Here is a 16,941-nt window from a genome sequence, read left to right as displayed (position 1 = left end):
TGACTAGAGCATTAAGTGAAAAGTGCCAAGACACTGGCGGATACAAGGGTAAAACTGTGTTTCTATTTTCGTCGCAATTCGAAGGGATAGACATCCGTTAGAGCCTTTGGAATACCAAATAAGTGGCGTGAACGATAGGTAGATGGCCTTGAGGTAGCGTGCTTTCCTCCGGCACTTCCTGGTTTCTGATCTTCGAATAGCCATCCGGCACAGCAATAACCATCTCCTTCAATTTCAATGTATCGGAAGAGACTGCAAGTTCGACGTCTTCCAATACCAGCATTCCCAGCGGCCACAGTTTACCCTGCTCTGTCCGGATATCTTGGACTCCTAAAATTAGATGACCTTGCGGCGCTAACTTTTTGGCTGCTTCGTGTGCAATTTGAACCAAGGTCTCGCGATACAATCCAATTTGATGCTCTAGCAAGTGAGGCTGGTGATGAGCTACCATGAGCTTTAAAGGCGCATCCGGAAGTGTTTCTCTCATTGTCATTGCCTCGTAATGGATCACGTCTGTGGAGTCTTCACCGAGCTCTGATATCAAGCCCTACACGCAAATATCCAGCAAGTATAAATGTCGTTTTCCAAATATCCATTTCCGTTAAAGGTGATACATACCAGTTGCAACAACGTGCGTGTGTTTTCTTCAATTCGTGCCAGCCTTTGTTGCTCATATTCTGAGATTTCAGGACTAGCGTCGCGCTTGTCATTTTCACTCTTGCTTCCATTGTCGGCAGCAGCATCTGTCTCTTGGTCCGTCTTGTCATTCGAGAGATCTTGGGCAGAATTCTAATATGACATTGTTATGGAGACCATGACCTTCATAAAACCGAGGAAATATGAGAATATTACCCCTTGTATTGTCATAAAATCCAGTATAATATGTTCCCAATTTGTCTCATCTTGCCCAAATCGTTCCACCATTCGAGAAAGACATAGATCATGGAACTTTAGTTTTTCGGTCGGTCGAAATACCCAGACTGTTCCCATCACGACGCTTTTGCGACTAACGGCTGCAGTTGGTACTCCTCTTGATACTCGAGTCACGCGTATGTGATCATTGCAGGGAATATCTATTCATATACCTGTGAGAAGTTGGGCAGGATCACAAACAATGAATATTTACCCTCTGTAGATATCATCCGATTCACCTTGTCTTTTGGTATTTTGCGAAACGTGGCAATAAACTCGTGTGTAAACACAAGAAAATCGTATTGAACACAGAGATAGGTTCCAAGTCCAAATGCAGAGCAATATCGTTGTCGTTTTATGATCTGCATTCATACATACTGTTTTGTTAGCCGTGTACATTTAAGCACCATTCCGGAGTCCCAGATACTTGCTAGCTCTTCCAGCTCAAAGCCTTCGTCAATGTATTGCCGCAAGAGATTGAAACCAACAGGAACGTAGAAACAGTGTTCTCTGTTATCGCCGATACCCAGCGTAAGCCGCCTTCCCATTTGCAAAAGCCTTCGTTTATAGGTAGTAGTACCGACGGCGTGAGTCCATCTGTCCGCAAGTTCGTGCATCTATTACAAGAACATCCATGTTACCTCCAGCTCTCGCGAACAACTTTAATGTACTCTTGCTTGAATTCGTCGATCGTTGTAAATCTTGACAAGTCTCCCTCTAGATGTGTTGAGTAAGCCACACAGTCCTTGTACGGTGGGTGCGACAAAATATGATGGAAAGACTCGTCTGCAAAAAGCGCGCCGCTAAGATGTCTTGAATCTGCTTGGGCTATAATCGGACGGTATTCGGCAGAGGTAAGGCCAGGAGGGATCTCGAAACAGCAATTTCTTTGAGATAGCGCAACAGCCGCCTGTGTACATATTATATGAGATGGGTCCTAGTCTAAAACACTTTTGGATTGAAACGACAATGGAGCATACCGGATTGATATCCACTCCGCAGCATCTATGTATAACAGCGATAATGTAAAAGGATATCGGTTAAAGCAGCAGGGGATGTTCGTAAGTTATACAGAACGTACCTTCTCTGTAAAAGGAAGCATTCGATTGCATCTGTACCTGCACATGCCGATCCATAATTTTAACTTGACAATTATTTACATCTTTGCTTTTCAGGGTCCATACCTCTTCCCAAAAAGTTTGAGAGCACTCGCTCGTCTTTCTGTGTATACTTGAGAATAGCTCTAGAATCCAGTTGTTAAGAAAAATGCTTGACAGCTATGGATATTGTGAATTTGCTTTGCTTCACCTTCGAACAGTCTGTGGCAGCCAAGTGCCTTGAATGAGCAAAAGTTAGTGAGGAATCATTAAATCATGCCTACTTTTTCCAAAACGCTAATCAACAACGCACCATGATAATCGGTGCCCGAATGAGTAGCCCAACGAGGTGCTCGTCCGGGTATATCAAAATACGTGGAATCAAAAACGAGCGAGAAGAGCTGATTCGGTTGAGGCTCGTAAGACGACAATCGAATTCCCTGTCCATCCTTGCTGAATTTTGTAGCAGACAATGCCTCGCGAGTAAGGTAAGGTTTGTGAGTGTAATCCTCAATGGAGGTTACATAATGATCCTGCTGCTGGTCGTCACCGTACATGACGAGGGGTTCGTTGCTGCTTCCATCGTTGCTGTCAACAGAAAGTGCCACCTCAAAGCATTTTTGGCACATGACAACGCCTCCATCGTAGCCTTTTCGCCACTCTGTAGCATCTTGAGTGCCACAGTAACAACACGTTGTTGTCGGTGCACCGTTTTCTAATCGCCGTCGCTTGGGAAATAAAGGCTTCCTCCTCTTTGCTATTAAAACATTGTTACTATATCATGCTGATACTTTGATGCTCTCTTATATTATCCAACCTTGCGCCTGCTCTTTGGCTTGGGCTGCCTCTCTTGCTTTTTGTGCTTCAACTTCTTTGATAATCTCAAATGCTTGTCTTTTATGTGAGCCATCGAGCCGATATACGCACGTCTCCTTCTTGTTTCCACCAGAACTCACATGTTTCTTCGAAACTGTCTGCATTGTGCGCATGGTCACTCGGGAAGTTTTCAAAGCACTGCTGAAATGTGAGCAGACTGTGTCACAGTAGCCTATGTGCTTTACTTGCCTCTGCACACAAATCAAAAGAAGAAAAATAGCTTGAAGCACATGGTACGCAAGAGAACCATGACTCGTCTTCAAGTTTCTTGTGGCATCCATCGCATTTGAAGATATTGACATAGGTATCTATAGCTGAGATGTCAGTATGCCAGCTTCAATAATTATCTTATTTTCAGGGACATACCTTTCTTGTTGTAGTACGCTTCATGTGTTGAGCACCAGAAAATGACGCCATTCTTAAAGTAGCTCACGGGTTTCTGGGAACATGGCAAGTGGAAACTCTTTGTACACCTGGAGTCAAAGCAACCTATAGTAGCACCTTTCTCCTTGCACACGTAGCATCGCATGCCTCGACCTCGCCGCAGAGCAAGTGTCACGTTGTACCATTTGCCTTCAGGAGTACAGAATACTTCTGGAGAGTACCGGGCGCACGAATCGTGAGCCCAGAACTGCCGCTTTCGCTCGACACCGTTTTTGTTGTACGTAGCAATAATGAACGGACCAATGAATTGACCAAGCTCCTCAGAAGTATCATCGTCATCGTTGCAGAATGCACATACTTTTCGTCGCTGCCAGCGTTTCAAGAACTTGTATCCTTCATGCTGGTTTTCAATCTTTTGGCCAGAGAAGATTTGACTGGCTTCAATTGTCGCATTGTCCTCTTCTTGATCGCCTTGATCTCCATTTGCAGTATTCGTCGTGTCGTCCATAACATCTTCTTCCCACACTGTCACCAGCTCGCCTTTAATCGGCATCGGTCCAATTTGACTATCGATTACTGCTTGTACCGCAAAGCTTGATCGTGGATGGTCGTGCCAGAATGGGAAACCTTGGTCAAAGCATCTACGGAATATCGCAATAAGCATAAGAGTGCTGATGATTGCTAGATACGTTGATATGTGACTTACTGCAAACAGAGCTCGAAGCTTCGATAATCGGTACCTTCAGAAGGTGTTTCGCAGTAAGTGCAGTAATATCTGAACTGCTTGATGACCACATTGCATTGATTGCAGTAGACTTTCCACTTGTCAATTACTGTCAAATAGTTTGCCCGTTAAAGACGAGAGAAACATAAACTCTACTGTTAGTCCACCATTTACGCTTCTTACTTTCCACATCTTCTTCATTTTCATCTTCTTTGTGATACTCAATGGGCTCTTCGCTCCAACCTGCACCAAGTTCGCGGCGTCGAAGGTTGCGTAGCATTCTTGCGCTCATTGCCTCCTCTGTTGCAGCATCCAATGCAGCCTGTCGCTGCTCCTCTATCTGTTCTTGTTGTTTCAACGATTCTTCGTATCGCTGTTGGTAACCAGGTTCGACGCACTCCACCTCGTGATCATTTTCAATGACTTGGAGGCGGCGGCTGCCGAGGGGAATGTACTCGTCAAATTTATCGATCCAACCGCAATAGTGGACATGAACTCGGTTGCGATTCATATGTACCAGGCGTCCTTCGTACCATTTCTTATCCAAATGAAGTACTTGTACATGCTGCATGTAATCGTATCCATACTCGTTTGCTATGAACCCATGCTTATCGTTATGCGTTAGGTCACTGCGTAGCGAGAATGGTAACGTTTCTGCAGCAGGCTTGGCTAATGATGGAGTTATGGAAACAGGACCAGCAGCGCTATTGGAGCGAGATTTACTGCCAGCTCCTGCAACGTCAACAAGAGAATTGGTGTTACGCTGCTTTTTGCGACCTTGCTTCATCTTTTTCTTCGTTCGTCGGGATCTTTTCTTCTTTCCAACCTCATCAGTATAGTCTGCATCAGGCGCCGAAGAATCCTCAGTCTTGCAGTCCTCCTTGACGGGCTTAGGTTTTGGAGGTCTGCCTCGCCTTTTCTGCGGCGGAGGATTGTCGAGACTGACGACATATCCGAGCTGCAAGTAATCCTCAGGTCCCAAAACCCGGCGCTTTTTCTTCTTCTTTGCTTCATCCTTCAATTCCGGATTACTTTCGGTTAGGAGCAAACTATTGGCTGCTGCTAAGAACGGCGTTGCTGCTGATGATGATGACGATGGTGGTTGCAACTGATGTTGACTGGCGCCCTCACCGGTGACATTGTTGTTGTTATCACTGTGGAGCGGGCTCTCGTTGTTATCTTCACTCGAGACAAGACGTATGCGCCTGCTTCCAACTTTCAGCCATTCGTCGTATATCTCGCCCCACCCATCGTAGCGAACTTTGACTTCTCCAGGTCTCATCGCGATGAGTCGCCCTCGATCCCAGAATTTTGTCTTCGCTGTTCTTGTGTTCAGTATCTCGACAGGTTGATTGTACGCGTATCCGTACGGATTAGGCGCAAAGCCGTGCTCGTCTTTCAATTGCCTCAAAGCACGACGTGTAGCAAAGGCGCCAGTTGTCTTGAAGGACTGATTGCAAGCTGACGTGCTCTCCACAGTTTCAGCCTTGTTGGCGTTAACAGTGTTTTTTGCCTTTTGCTTGCTGGATGATGCGGGTCTTTGCTGCTTCGTCGGTACTGAAGATAGATGACGATACTTACTGGTTGTTACAGGCGGCGGCATATCTGGTACTATCTTGCCTTGTTGCTCTGCATCGATGGACGGCGGGACAAAGTTTGTGTCCTTGCGCAACGCGGCTTCTTCTTGATCCGTCAGTAATCGTAAACGACGGCTTCCCATAGGCAACCATTCAGATTGACGGAGGGTGGGACACCACACGCGCACCTGATCGCTGCGCATTTCACGCAAATAGCCCAGCACCTCCTCCTTTGCCTTTGCAAGCTGTAAGCTCTTGAACGTGACAGCAACAGCTCGATTGTGACGGTATCCGTAAGCGTTGACACGGAAACCATGTTCGTCCGCTAGTTCGCGCGCCATGCGTCGTGTTAGATACACCTCATTGTCATTGAATATCTGAGTCGGATCCTTATCGAGCACTGCGCTCAGATAGTCATCATCTTTGGCTGGTGTACGTGCTGTGGTAAAGAGAGCTGGAAACTCTTCAGATTGAGAGAAAACATTTGATATATCAATTAATATGCAATAAATGACTGGCGCTCTCCTTTTGCCTTAGTTTACCTGCAGAAGATTCTCTTTCCTCTACCCGCCGTGGCTGCTCAATATCATTGTCCTGACCTTCCTGGAGCAGCTTAATACGCCGGCTACCCGTGATAAACCACTCTTCTTGATCCAGCCAGTCAGCGTATCTAACTTTGACTTTCCCTCCTTTCATCATGGTAAGTGTGCCACGGTACCAAAGCCCATTGATGTTCAGAACTTGTACTTGAGCTCCAAAAGTGAACCCATATGGATTGGACTCAAATTCGATAGCTTCCTGCTCGCCTTGTCCATCATCTGGCTCTGGGTCTTGTTGCTTTATTGGGTTTTGCTTCTTTTTGTTCGTGGAGCGACCTCTCGCTGGTGGTGGTACAGCTGATAATTTTGAATTGCTTCGCTTCGCTCTATTGGTGCGTCGATGAACAGGGCGTCGTCTGCTATTGCTAGTCTTGCTGTTGCCCTTGTCACTTAGAATAAGTATTCGAGACAACCAAGAACTGGAGTGATCTGACCAGATAGACTGGCACCGGTCGCATAGTTGGACTTGCTCAAATGGCCCGTCGATATCCTTGCGCTCATAGTCGCATTCGAAACAATACTCGGGTGGCTCTTGGTACCCGTGTTTCAACGGTGCTTCAGACCATGGTCCCAACACATCATCGTCCGATTGCAACGAGCTCAACGAACTTAGATCATCGAATAGCTCTTGGCCATGGATATCACTGCTATTGTCATTATTGTCGACTTGAGCAGATTTCGTATGATCCACCTTTGGCAACGAAGCGCTGAGAGAATCAACAACTTTAGGGACATCCTCTGTAGCGGATGGCTTTTGCTGCGGCACAGCTTGCTCGATAGTTGAGCAATCTTCAACAGCGACGCTCTCCTTGCATCCTTGTTCACTTTGGCTGCCTTCATCTAAACAAGGCGCCTCATCTGCGCGAGTGCCTACTTCGTCTTGCAATCCCTCACGATGGTCTTTTTCTGGCCTTTTTGCACCGTCATCTTTCTCTTCAGATCCACAGCCAAGTTTGATGGTGATCTTGCCAGCGCTGGATGGTTTTTGGACACGAAAGTAACCTGTCAAATCGGATTGCGTCACGGATTTGTTTTCTGTGAGACGATCCTTGATAAGGAGCAGTTTGTTGCCCATGAACTTGCCAAACTTGGCACCGGACTTGACGTTGCACAGCGAGCGTCCGTGGTGGTCATCAATATCCCCCGACGACGACGTTGATGCAGTCATCCCGTTGCTGCTCTTCGTTGTCTTCAATGTCAACTGGAAATCTTTCTTTTTCGTTTTGATGCTGTCGGTTTCCAAAGCAACGTCCCTTTGCTTGATTCTGGAATCATCAGCAACTGCTTCTGCTTTTTTGATGTCAGGTTTGTCGCCTTTATCAGATTTTTCTGCAGGCATGTCAAAATCACGCATACGAGTCTTTGAGCTATCGCAGATGCTTCACATAATACCCTGAATATATAGGCATAAACACGTACCTCGTTCGACTCTGCGGGTTAGCTGGAAGGAAAAACGCTTCCGTTGATTGCCGCTGCTGAAACTGGACTTCATGAAACACAAAGTACAAAAAAGAAGAAGAGAACGTATGAACCTCCGGAACGAATCCGCCCGTAAATTGGCAGTAAAGCCGTTTTTCTCGTGAGCGTTTCACAAAGGCTGAAAACTTTACACAAAAGTAAAAATAAAATAAAGAAACGGAATGTACGCTGTAGCTCATCGCCATTTATTAGTTTTGCCCCTCTGCTGCCGACATTGGCTGATAGGTATTGCTAACTCCATACATTTCATCGTTTACATGATGAGTTTTACAAAAGATAGAGAATGCTCGTCCAAGCTCTAGCTGTAGTCCCTATGTGTCAAAAACCTTACATAGGAAATCAGCCTTTCCAACGACTAATATTAATATATGATGTCACTGTAGGATTTCACATGCTCATGTACAACTTTACATATCCTCTTGCAAGAGCTTCGACTCTCAAAATCAACGGAATCCATTGACCTTCCAAAAATGGGAATCACGTCCCCCATAAAAGCCATTGATCGCATTGGCCGCATTACGTCTGACCCTTCTTTTCCATACATTCTTTCATATCCCCTGTACTTGAGCATCTCATCGAGAGAAAAGTCAATGGAAGATCTCTTCAAGGGCGTTCGTATATATATTCTACCTGTTAAAATCGAGCCTTACACTGTAGAAGCAACCAAAAAGCTACTTGAGAAGCACGGTAATTTATTTACAAGCAATTCATGCAAAATTTGTGCACGCAATATTAATGCAGGCGTCCAGGTGGAGAATACTGTGCATCTCAAGACAAGGCGACAATGATTGCAACAAGTCTTAAATCTGCATCGAGAATTCAAAGGCATTTGGAAAATCGAAAGGTACAATTACAGGTTGCCAGATTGCTGCTTGTTACAAGAAAAGTGTTGACGAGCCGAAAAAGATTCCAGTCGTGGACATCAATTGGATCAAAGATAGGTAAGGATTCTCTTTGAAATGCTTATCTGACAACAATGTGGGTACTCAATTGCATATACTTAAACCATGGTGCGTCACCCTTAGTATCAAACAACAATGCAAGTTACCGTTGGATAATTATGTCATTGTGAAGAAAATGAAGACTACCCAGGCTGGGAAACCAGAGCATATCAATCAGCCAAGTGATTTATTGACAAAGCCGTTTGCTGAGAGAACGCCCCAATTAATGCCAAGGTTTCCAGAAGACGAAGAGTAAGATGTAGCCAACAAAAAGGACAGTCAGATGGCTAATTCGTTGTTTACAACAGGGATGAAGCGGCGCAGGATACAGATGAAGATTTTGGTTAGCGAATTATTATTGGAAAACTATTCATCGTATTCATTGACAGCATCCGTGACACTAGACAATGAACTGGCGCCTGACTTCGTGAATAGCAAGTACGAATGTTTCCGACCAACGCCCCTAAAACCTTACCACAATCAGAAACTCGTGTATTTGCTAAGGCTACTTGAAAGACAGCGAGAATTGGACATGGAAGATAAGAACGCTCTTAGTTACCGACACACCATTGCAGCAATCAAGGTTTGTACAGGAAAGGATGAAAATGGCTGTATATTTACAAAAATGTCATCAAGGCATACCCCCGTAGAATACGATCAGCCGAAGAAGCTTCCAAAATTATCGGTAATCTGGGTAATCCATACGCTGACTGTCGCGAGCCACTGAATCGTTTCTAGGCGTTGGCAAAAAGATGACAGAGCTCGTACGGACATATCTAAGCACCGGTACAATACCGGAAGCAGAGAAGCTCTTGACAGATGAAAAGTTCAATACTCTGAGCCTATTTTGCAAAGTATTTGGTACTTTTTACACTGGGTGCTCTCGGAAAGTCATCATTTCTTTTAACAAGATCATTTTCTCCTTTACAAAGGCGTCGGTGTTGCGACCGCAAGGATCTGGTGGGATAGCGGATACAGAACGTTGCAGGAGGTGTTAGAGAACGCAAAGTTAACAAATACCGTGAGACTCTGCATTGAACTGCTGCCTGATCTCATCCAACCGCAAGTAAAAATGAAACCGGATTTGTCTTGCCCAAAGCTGACGTTATTTTTTAAATAGCATGTCTAGACAAGACATTGAGGAACTCGTAGAAATAATTCGACACGAGTTGACTAAAGTGGATGATCAAGCATTTGTGACGCCAGTAGGAGGATACAGGTAAAGTTAAAACACAAGTACATGCAACTGGTTTTCACGTTTAACAATTAACTGTAGACGAGGCAAGGAGGAGAACGGAGACCTGGATATTGTGATTAGCAGTCGAAACACAAAACTGGACACTGATCATTTGCTAAGTCAACTTGTTGATCAACTGTCGCAATCAGGTATAAAATTTATTGTTCAAGTCTTTCACCCACGGTTTACATAACCACCGTTTAATCCAATGCAGGCTACGTCAAGCACAAGCTTTGGTACTCTGATCCAGATACTAAACGACGAGGACCGCATGATTTTCCTAAAGGAGGCGGCAAGCAAGCAGGTTTTGATCGTTTAGACAAGGCAGGTCTCGCATAGTCTGTCTCTTCCATAAAGCAATACTCTAACATATAGTCTAAAGTGCTTTATGGCACTTTTGCAACCATCAAAAAGCATACTTCGCCAGGTGGATCTTATTATCGCGTCTCTTGTGGAGTACCCCACTGCTGTGCTCGGCTGGACAGGCTCCCGACAGTTCGAAAGAGCGTTACGTGATTATGCAAAAAGAGTATGCATAGTATATCTGTGTTATCCACTCTTTTCATAAGCTTACCGGATGTATCGTAGGAAAAAGGACTGACGGTAACTAGCTCAGGAATTTTTGATGACAAGGCAGACAAGAAGCAGCTTGAAGTGCATTCAGAAAAACATGCTTTTGAGATAACTTGGTGTGCCTTGGCTGGATCCTGAGCTACGCAATTGCTAGATCCATTCGTACACAGTTTTGAGCATCAAAAGTATAAAGCACCATGCACTCCTAAAAAGATATCATCTGTTGCAGAAAACTGACTCTACCCATAATCACGAACGATTTAATATTATAAAAATATACATAATTATATCTTTGCTGGAATTCATATCTACAATGCGCCTTGTCCGTGAGAGCCAGTTAGTCTTGGCTTTCCTTTTTTGTAGCTATAATTGGTCGTCCGGTAACAACAATGCGCACACATCTTGCCGTAATGGAATTAATTTTCCCCAGATATCTGTAGTATAAATTTCATTTGTTTCACTGTGTCGACTCGACACTACGCCCGCCCTCCCCTTTCTTACCAATCTAGCCGTCGAGGTGGGAATTCGTTTTCTAGGACTTGTTGCTATCCAGTGTACATATTGAAGTTGTATAATTAGCTACTAATCGTCCGGCGACTGATCACTTCCAAATCTGTAAGTTGACACAAACGATTCTTGCTCCATTGATCGCTGCTGACGAATCCTACTACTTGCTCGTCAACGGCACACTCTATCTACTGGATACTTTGTTTTCCACAATCAAGTATATCAGCGTGATCGAAACTTGTCAACTCTAACTTTCTCTACCCCCGATCAACAACCATCATGTCGAATTCCGTCGTGGTGAGCATTTTGCAGTAAAGCCCAGATGTAGCAGTGTAATCACTCAATTTCTTGAAAGTCCCATGTATATCGTTGTGTCATTGACGACGTAATCAACCAAGTACGCGGCGAATTCGAAGACATGGGTATTGATGAAGCTGTACTCCAGGAGCTTCAAAGAGTATGTCCTATTGTTGAGTTTGGTTTTTGGGCAATGCATTAAAAATGGAATTGCCTATTTTAGTCTTGGGAGACCAAAGTAGCACGCTCCCGAGTCGCCAACTTTGGATTCAGCGAGGATGGATACTACGACGAAGACAATGGGGAAGGAGTCACTATCCCAGCGTCTACTGCCGAAGGGATGGGCGCGCCTCTGTCATACCCAAATGTCAGTGTAGGTTGAAAATGTAGCCTTGTCTTTTAATGGTACTCTTGTCGCTGACACAGTTTGCTGATGGATCTTAGTACGCACAAAATGCAGCGGCTGCAGCGAGTTTGGCCTCCCTAGCGGCTGGGGGAAATGCTATGAGACAGCATATGCGTGACCCTGGCATGAATGCTCCTCGACAGCCTCAATCACAGCAAGATGTTTACGGGCTTGCAAATCGATCAATGAGTAACATTGGCTCAACGGCACCTTCCGCTGGAAAGCCAGTTTCCACCCAGGCGCCTGGCAATGGACAACTTCACATTATGCACCCTCAAAGTACATCAATCCAATTACCTCGACCAAATATTGATCATCATGATACGACCGAATCGAAATTACACATTGGCAGATTAAACATCCCACAGAATGATGGTTCAGCCGATTCTGAACTCACCACCGAGGTAAATATTAGCAATGTAGTGGCACGGATACTTGTGATCCTGATCTATGTTTGTTCCTAGCAAATCGATGCACGAATTGCTGATCTTTGCAGCGATGAGTCATTGACATCTCCCTCCATTTCCTTCACCGCTACATCCTCTACTGGCGAACAGCTATCTTTGGACTCTCTTCCCGATAATATTAAGCAGTTGATGCGTGACGCAAAAGCAAGGGCTATCAAAGCCGGTGCACTAAATCCAAATGTAAAAATCCCTCAAGTCGACGGAGAAGGCGATGATAACGGGGTACGTTGGCAAGCATGACAAGTCTATCAATAGCGTTTACTGACAGATAATTAGGAGGATGATATCAACTCTGATCTTGATGATTCAGATGATGCTGACGATGATCCTGATGGAGGCGAAGAAATTGAACACATTATTCTTTGCTTGTATGACAAGGTATGATCTGTTTTGGTGCTTGATCTTTCGAAACTTGTTGTATCTGACTAATCACCTAACAGGTCAGTCGCACAAAGAACAAATGGAAGTGTGTCTTGAAGGATGGAATTATGTTGATCAATGGACGTGACTATCTGTTCCATCGATCGAATGGCGATTTTGAGTGGTAAAAAGAGAGGTTCTTCATGTATAGTTTTCCCCTTTGCGTAAAATCCTGGAAAAAGTAATCTTTCCCGTACTCGCTCCTTTACTATTTCCTATAAAACAAATACTGTCACTTTCTCACGATGATTGTAGCGATCGATCAGTTTGCATATAGCGTTTGCAAATCATATGTGATGATGAATTGCTTTGTTCAGGAAAAAAAGTTGGCTGGTAAATACGGGAAACCTTGTAGGTGTTGTAATGATTAAAGATCCTTTTATGGTTCTTGTGTTACCTGCGCAGGAGTATATTATCCACCTGTGTTGTCAACTTTGCAAACTTTCACTCTTAACTTACACACGCGTACTCATGACCATCATTGACTCTGACAATCGACACGCCAAGACTGTCCGCGAAGGTTTAGAGCATTTCAAGTCGTTGGCAGATTCGCTTGAAGGCTGGGAGTTCTCTTCGGAAAAGGACGGCGTCAAGTTATACACAAAGGACGTGCCTGGAAACCCGCTGCCCATGGTTCGCGGCGACGCAGTGCTTCAATTGGCAGACCCCGATCAAGTTCCTCCCATGGCTATGGCGTCTGCATCTATTCTACCAGGATGCCGGAAAGTCTGTGAGTAAAAAGAGTTTGTGCAGTAACAGCATAAGCGAAGTTTGACATTTGTGAAACATGTAGGGGACGAACAGTTGGACGAAGCAGAAATCAAGGAAATTTTCACCCGCTACGAGACGCTTTCCTGGGTCAAGATGAAAGCACCTTGGCCAGTGAGGTAAGCCGGTCATATCTACACTAAGATATCAGCTGTGGGTATTGATCGATGATGATAATGATGATGATGGCACACTAGTCCGCGTGACATTTGCGGTGCATCCATCAGGGATTCCGGCGACGACCTAGTGTACTTGCTGATCATGTCTGTTGAAGACGATAAGGTCCCTCCAGTGCCCGGCTGCGTGCGTGCAAACTTGATGTGCTCTGGATGGAAGTTCCAGCGTGTGCCTGAAGGCATCGCAGTGACGTATGTCGTCCAAATCGACCTTGCTGGCAGTATCCCTACATGGTTGCTTAAGAGGGTCCAAACCTCTATCCCGCTGTGTGCAGGCAAACTCTCAGAGTATATTGCCGACAATGGGTTCCCTCCGTACACCCGCCAACTTACAGCCGAGTTTTTGGGAGAAAATTTTGACCATGATTCAAGAAAATACACACTGTCTGTCAAGGGCAACGGCGAAAATCGTCTTGAACTCTTGATATCCGGCAAAACATACCCTGATCCCGTCAAGGTGCAAGTCGATGGCCAGTCCAGCGAACCTCGCATTGAAGATGAAAAGTGCGGAAACAAGTTGATTGTCATTGACGATATTTCCGGCTCGGCTACCATCATCGTCACCCCATGAGAAAGTAGATAAAAAGCTTGTATATAGATATCTTTCAGAGTGTCAGTAAAACGGACTGGGGCTGCTCCTCCTCCCATTCGATATCATTCTCATACATGGTTTGCAGCTTTCTTACCAGTGGTAACCATTTTGAAAAGTGCTTCCCATTTAGTAAATGCAAATAATAACAAATTTTTTTGTCTTTGCTTTCCTAGTTTCGTATAATTTATCTACAATTCTACACGATCCGCTCGTTCTTTTTATCCATAGTAAATATTCTGAACATCTGCCAGCTTCTTGCCGCGCATCTGTGCAATATCCTCTGGCAACTTTTGTTTCGATAATGCTTCAAAGGTTGCCTTGATGACGTTCATTGGTGTCCGAGAGCCACGCACTTTGCCGCTCAAATCCTTGATACCGATACATCGGCAGATCTCGTGAATGTAGTGGTTGGCACGGCATCCGAAACCTAGTTGGATTTTTGGTTATTTAACATTATATACACTCAAGATGTCAAAATGCTGTAAATAGCTTATACCTGGCGGTCTGCTTCGGAGCTCCAGCTTGACGGCATGGAATTTGTGCTCGATATCCATAGCAATGGTACGATCGTCATAGCGATGGAAATATCTCAAGTTTCGGATAGCGCGGTTGGTAGCCTTTTGGATTGCTCGACTGGCTTCATCGTCTTTGCCCTCGCCGTATCCAGCGAGACCTTTTCCGTTACCGACGACAACAAGAGCATACATGGATGGTTGCTTGCCCTTGCCGTTCATATTGACAACGCGCTTGACGACCAAAGCAAGCTTCATCAGTTGGTTTTGTTCAGCAGGGGTGAGAGGAGTGTCAATGACATCGACGTTGGCGTTCATGACTACATCGGCCGGTCGACTGGGAGGGAAAAGTTTGGATTGTTGAAGCGTTTGGTCGGTCGGTTTTCCTTCGGTTTTTAAGGTGCCATCGGGGAAATCGAGTATAGAGTCTACTTTGTCAAGTTGTGGCAAATTCTGCTCGGTCAGGCCTCTCTGGCGGAATCGTGAGCCACTGGCATTGTCAGTTGTGGCGTACGAACGCAAAGCGGACCAGGCACCCGCTAAATTGAACAAGGTCAGGAATTCATTCAAGCGGTTTGGTATTCTTATACACGTACCAGCAGAAGCTCGTGGAATTGTGAAAAGTGACCGTGCTACGAGCCGAGAGGAAGCCAGCATTGTGTAGCTGTTTTGTCTTGCAAGGAAAGCCGTCTACAGGTTTTTGACTTCAATTTCGCGGTCACAAAAGGAACTTAATTTTGGTTGATATGTAAAAAATAATTGAGAAGGCTGTCATCAAGGCTGACGATGGCGGTTCATCTTGGTCAACGCAATGAGAGAGTAAACTTCGCTAGCTGAGATACTCTGCAAATTCGTACTGTTTGCTACAAGGTGCTACTATAATTTCAGTTAGACTGGACACGTATCGTTTTCTGCACTATTATGTCGATATGGAAAGTCCACTGGCAGTATGTCTTCGATGATGCTCCTTCTCTTCTGTTTGCCATTGCAGCTGAAGCGATTGCCGCCTTCCTTCACATTGCTAAAGTCATAAAAGTTACATAGGCCCCAATTTGTAACTATGTAAATTTAATTTGAGGCCATGTTGTCCATCGCCGAATAAACTCATGTAGAAATAATGTCTTCAAATGCATAAAAATTGCTCCGGATACTCGTCGCGTGTGCATTTGTGGTTAGTGTTTAAAGACTCGCAGATTAAACAAAGCTATCCCGAATCAATACCATTAAATTCAACTGAAATATATGGTGAGCTCTCCAGCTTCTGAGTTCATCACCTGCAAGCAAGCATAATTTCAATAATCTCGCGAGCTTACTGAATTATATTTAACAGCCAACCGCCCAAGGTCGTAGCTGGCAGAACGATTGCACTCGCTCTACTCAGCAAGAAATGGCTATCTTATAATATATTAAACCCTACTATCTGCTATATTCAATTTTAGTTTTCCAAGAATATGGTTATCACATAGATCATCATAGAAAAAGAAAACTAAGATCGAGAAGGATTTGTGTTGAGCATTACAGAAATTGATCTCTGTTACTGAAGTCGACACGAATCGTTTACAAAAAAAAAAAAAAGGAAACATCTCCTGGATTCATGCTTGTGCAGATAGCGTATATTATACTATCTTCATTTTAATAAGTTTTGTATGTGTGAATAACTTAAAAAAGCCTGGCCATATAATATAGAGATTAGAGGCTCTCCTTTTCGCCTCTAGGTTATCTATTAGACAAGCTGTACTTGTATGCGAGGTATACCGTCGTTATTTTTTGGAGTAAAAAATGTAATGCTGAAAAAGGATACAGGAAAGTATCCATTGCAAAATGTATCGTGAGCCTACTAATGATTCAAAACACAGTAGGTGTATGTGAATAGCGATCCCTATGAGTATACGACGCAGGAGGACGGAAAGCCATAAAATGTGTAGACCAAAAGGGCCTGAACGATCGAGAAACAAGAACGAAAAATTTTGAGGCTGCATTGACAGTACAACTTTGTCTTGCGTAATCGCAGAGCAAACGCTTTTCTTCCTTCATCATCTCTATTCATCACAATGGATACCGGCAGCTTGAACTGTATTCCTTCATCAAGCTCTTCTCTGTCGTACTGGTCTCGTGGGGGATAGCACTGTATCCTCCACTTTTACTATTGCTTTTCAAGAAGGCATGGAAAATAATCCAGAAAGAACGAGAACAAGGCACATGCAAAATGATCACAAGCATAATCTGTGAGACTAATCTGCTATTTCGCAGTCATTTGCAAAGACTGCGGCGGAAATGGCCATAACTCAAAAAGGAATAAGAAATGCAGATTGTTCGAGCATGAAAGAGGTTAGTATAATTATTGTAGATTTTGTACACATTGATAATAACAAAAACGAACCAGTCGGACGAAAAAAG

At 44.4% G+C, this 16,941-nt stretch overlaps 5 protein-coding genes across 5 annotated transcripts; 3 read left to right on the top strand and 2 right to left on the bottom strand.

Moving 5' to 3' along the window:
• Nucleotides 1-97: 97 nt before the first annotated feature.
• On the bottom strand, nucleotides 98-7,661 carry VTP01DRAFT_10509 (uncharacterized protein; the record flags this gene model as incomplete). The annotated part of the gene is made up of 19 exons (XM_069378879.1): nucleotides 98-547; nucleotides 619-789; nucleotides 853-1,073; nucleotides 1,127-1,274; nucleotides 1,344-1,470; nucleotides 1,554-1,822; nucleotides 1,893-1,917; nucleotides 1,994-2,030; nucleotides 2,097-2,155; nucleotides 2,221-2,248; nucleotides 2,323-2,766; nucleotides 2,827-2,898; nucleotides 2,966-3,023; nucleotides 3,075-3,193; nucleotides 3,252-3,910; nucleotides 3,976-4,102; nucleotides 4,177-6,033; nucleotides 6,113-7,498; nucleotides 7,589-7,661. 19 exons carry the CDS (start codon nucleotides 7,659-7,661, stop codon nucleotides 98-100), a joined length of 6,330 nt encoding a protein of 2,109 aa, XP_069238909.1.
• Nucleotides 7,662-8,238: 577 nt separating this feature from the next.
• Nucleotides 8,239-11,157, top strand: VTP01DRAFT_10508 (uncharacterized protein; the record flags this gene model as incomplete). Its single annotated transcript, XM_069378878.1, has 17 exons — nucleotides 8,239-8,335; nucleotides 8,398-8,492; nucleotides 8,555-8,589; nucleotides 8,674-8,841; nucleotides 8,898-8,932; nucleotides 8,994-9,172; nucleotides 9,226-9,274; nucleotides 9,328-9,450; nucleotides 9,522-9,651; nucleotides 9,710-9,808; nucleotides 9,866-9,975; nucleotides 10,041-10,150; nucleotides 10,209-10,355; nucleotides 10,415-10,517; nucleotides 10,909-10,916; nucleotides 10,979-11,014; nucleotides 11,125-11,157. The coding sequence occupies 17 exons, from the start codon at nucleotides 8,239-8,241 to the stop codon at nucleotides 11,155-11,157; spliced, it is 1,557 nt and encodes a 518-aa protein (XP_069238908.1).
• Nucleotides 11,158-11,185: 28 nt separating this feature from the next.
• Nucleotides 11,186-12,624, top strand: VTP01DRAFT_10507 (uncharacterized protein; the record flags this gene model as incomplete). The annotated part of the gene is made up of 7 exons (XM_069378877.1): nucleotides 11,186-11,203; nucleotides 11,262-11,363; nucleotides 11,427-11,576; nucleotides 11,648-12,013; nucleotides 12,074-12,298; nucleotides 12,353-12,454; nucleotides 12,517-12,624. The coding sequence occupies 7 exons, from the start codon at nucleotides 11,186-11,188 to the stop codon at nucleotides 12,622-12,624; spliced, it is 1,071 nt and encodes a 356-aa protein (XP_069238907.1).
• A 343-nt stretch (nucleotides 12,625-12,967) lies between these two features.
• On the top strand, nucleotides 12,968-14,011 carry VTP01DRAFT_10506 (uncharacterized protein; the record flags this gene model as incomplete). Its single annotated transcript, XM_069378876.1, has 3 exons — nucleotides 12,968-13,226; nucleotides 13,290-13,383; nucleotides 13,462-14,011. 3 exons carry the CDS (start codon nucleotides 12,968-12,970, stop codon nucleotides 14,009-14,011), a joined length of 903 nt encoding a protein of 300 aa, XP_069238906.1.
• Nucleotides 14,012-14,250: 239 nt separating this feature from the next.
• On the bottom strand, nucleotides 14,251-15,201 carry VTP01DRAFT_10505 (mitochondrial 37S ribosomal protein uS5m; the record flags this gene model as incomplete). The annotated part of the gene is made up of 3 exons (XM_069378875.1): nucleotides 14,251-14,459; nucleotides 14,529-15,083; nucleotides 15,141-15,201. 3 exons carry the CDS (start codon nucleotides 15,199-15,201, stop codon nucleotides 14,251-14,253), a joined length of 825 nt encoding a protein of 274 aa, XP_069238905.1.
• Nucleotides 15,202-16,941: the final 1,740 nt, after the last annotated feature.

Source organism: Rhizomucor pusillus (genome assembly GCF_041956525.1).
Source record: "Rhizomucor pusillus strain CBS 183.67 unplaced genomic scaffold VTP01scaffold_9, whole genome shotgun sequence".
Classification (NCBI taxonomy): domain Eukaryota; kingdom Fungi; phylum Mucoromycota; class Mucoromycetes; order Mucorales; family Lichtheimiaceae; genus Rhizomucor; species Rhizomucor pusillus.
Note: the sequence above shows the minus strand (reverse complement) of the source record. Positions and strands in the feature narration are given on the sequence as shown.